The sequence below is a fragment of the Scomber scombrus genome, chromosome 5, assembly GCF_963691925.1.
Source record: "Scomber scombrus chromosome 5, fScoSco1.1, whole genome shotgun sequence".
NCBI classification, from domain to species: domain Eukaryota; kingdom Metazoa; phylum Chordata; class Actinopteri; order Scombriformes; family Scombridae; genus Scomber; species Scomber scombrus.
In genome coordinates this window covers 33,992,317-33,994,816 of record NC_084974.1, presented here as the reverse complement: position 1 = coordinate 33,994,816, position 2,500 = coordinate 33,992,317, and the positions used below count along the sequence as shown (strand labels likewise).

The 2,500-nt window shown below is 43.0% G+C and overlaps 1 protein-coding gene across 1 annotated transcript in view; it reads right to left on the bottom strand.

Moving 5' to 3' along the window:
• Positions 1–2,500, bottom strand: part of abcg1 (ATP-binding cassette, sub-family G (WHITE), member 1) — a 17,914-nt gene that overhangs the window by 6,841 nt on the left and 8,573 nt on the right. The window contains exon 3 of the mRNA XM_062418550.1: positions 1–112. This exon is cut by the window's left edge and continues 6 nt beyond it. Within this exon, the coding sequence (XP_062274534.1) occupies positions 1–112 (112 nt within the window). The remainder of the gene's footprint in view (positions 113–2,500) is intronic.

Here is a 2,500-nt window from a genome sequence, read left to right as displayed (position 1 = left end):
CCAGCCAGGATATTCATGAGGGTGGATTTCCCGGCTCCTGAGGGCCCCATGATGGCCACCAGGTTCCCGCTGGTAAACTTCCCAGAGATTCCTTTCAGCAGAGTTTTGTAACCTGAGACACAAAAGAAACAATCAGCCGGAAGATTCCCACGAAGCAGAGCAGCGCTTTGTCCTCAGCTCTCAGCTCAGTGTGGAGACCTGACTCCTCTCAGTCTGCTTGGGGTCCCACCTGACCCCTCTCAGACTGCTGAGGGTCACACCTGACCCCTCTTAGTCTGCTGAGGGTCACACCTGACCCCTCTCAGTCTGCTGGGGGTCCCACCTGACCCCTCTTAGTCTGCTGAGGGTCACACCTGACCCCTCTCAGACTGCTGAGGGTCACACCTGACCCCTCTCAGTCTGCTGAGGGTCCCACCTGACCCCTCTCAGTCTGCTGAGGGTCCCACCTGACCCCTCTCAGTCTGCTGAGGGTCCCACCTGACCCCTCTCAGTCTGCTGAGGGTCCCACCTGACCCCTCTCAGTCTGCTGAGGGTCCCACCTGACCCCTCTCAGCCTGCTGAGGGTCCCACCTGACCCCTCTCAGTCTGCTGAGGGTCACACCTGACCCCTCTCAGTCTGCTGGGGGTCCCACCTGACCCCTCTCAGTCTGCTGAGGGTTACACCTGACCCCTCTCAGTCTGCTGAGGGTCCCACCTGACCCCTCTCAGCCTGCTGATGGTCCCACCTGACCCCTCTCAGTCTGCTGGGGGTCCCACCTGACCCCTCTCAGTCTGCTGGGGGTCACACCTGACTGAATATAATGAAGCAGAATAAATATGAACTGTGACAGTTAATCATTAGTTCATTAATCACATTAATTAGTGAAACTGGGTTACCATGGAAACCAGAGAGGAGGAGGAGGATGAAGGCAGTAACCGCTGCAGCGTTTATCTGCTGATGGTCAACACTCGTCAACAAGATTATCAGATTACATCAGATCCAACCTGACTGAACCCTGAGTGACCAGCAGTAACCTCTACTGCAGTACTACTGCAGTACTACACATTATACTGCAGTACTACACATTATACTGCAGTACTACACATTATACTGCAGTACTACACATTATACTGCAGTACTGCACATTATACTGCAGTACTACACTTTATACTGCAGTACTACACTTTATACTGCAGTACTACACATTATACTGCAGTACTACACATTATACTGCAGTACTGCACATTATACTGCAGTACTACACTTTATACTGTAGTACTACACATTATACTTCAGTACTACACTTTATACTGCAGTATTATATAGTATATATGAATGGGTTCTGTGTGTATATATATATATCTATATATATATATATATCTATATATATATATATATATATATATATATATATATATATATATATATATATATATCTATATATATATATATATATATATATATAGATATATAGATATATATAGATATATAGTATATATAGTATATATGAGTGGGTTCTGTGTGTATAGATATATATAGATATATAGTATATATAGTATATATTAATGGGTTCTGTGGGGTTCTGCTCCCTCAGGCCCGTCTGTCAGGTACAAAGTGAGCAGCAGCTGTTTTATATGGAGTCAGATTAGAGACGATGACCTGCAGTAACCTCGGTAACCACCTTCATCACGTCACACTTCTATCTGCCTGTAACTGACCATCATCATCCTCAGGAGGAGTCTTCCTCACTGAGCAGGTTCTGCTTCTCTAATCTGAACAAAGAGTCCAACACACCTGAGACACCCAGGAACAGATAGTTATAAACCGTTATACATGAATGATGCAATGCATAATAATTAGGGCCGGGACTCGATTTAAACAATTAATCTAATTAATTAGAGGCGTTGTAATTAATTAATCGAAATTAATCGCATTTTAATCGCATTTAAATATTTGACCTGAGAACAGTGAGAAGTAATTTTTTTCACATGTATTTTTAGTATCATTGAATAATGACTGAATACATAATAAGCTTAATAAGCTTAAGCAACACAAATATTGTTTATTTTTGTTCAAGTCCAACAGACCAGTGCAATTTTTGCCATTAAGTGTAGCAATAGCATATTTAGAAATATAGTACATTTCAGAAATTAGCTAGCTACCACACTAGCGTCCATGCTAGCTGCTATATGTTTTGCATTGAGGTGATACTTGAGGCTCGATGTGCTGCAGTGATATGTTCCATCCACGGTTCAACCACAGCGTCTCATCAGCCACTTCCTTCATGTTCACTGTGGTTTGTTGCTAGTTGGTGCTCCAGTATAATCGGTCCGCCTGAAACTCATCCAGTGAGAAACGTTCCGCGGTGCAAAAATAAGTGTGATTAAAATGCGTCAATTTTTTTACCACATTAATTATTGTGTAATTAATTCATCTTAATTAACGCGTTAAAGTCCCGGCCCTAATAATGATACATCTATGGTGTCATATTGGTGAATGCATGTTTTTTGATGTACCAGG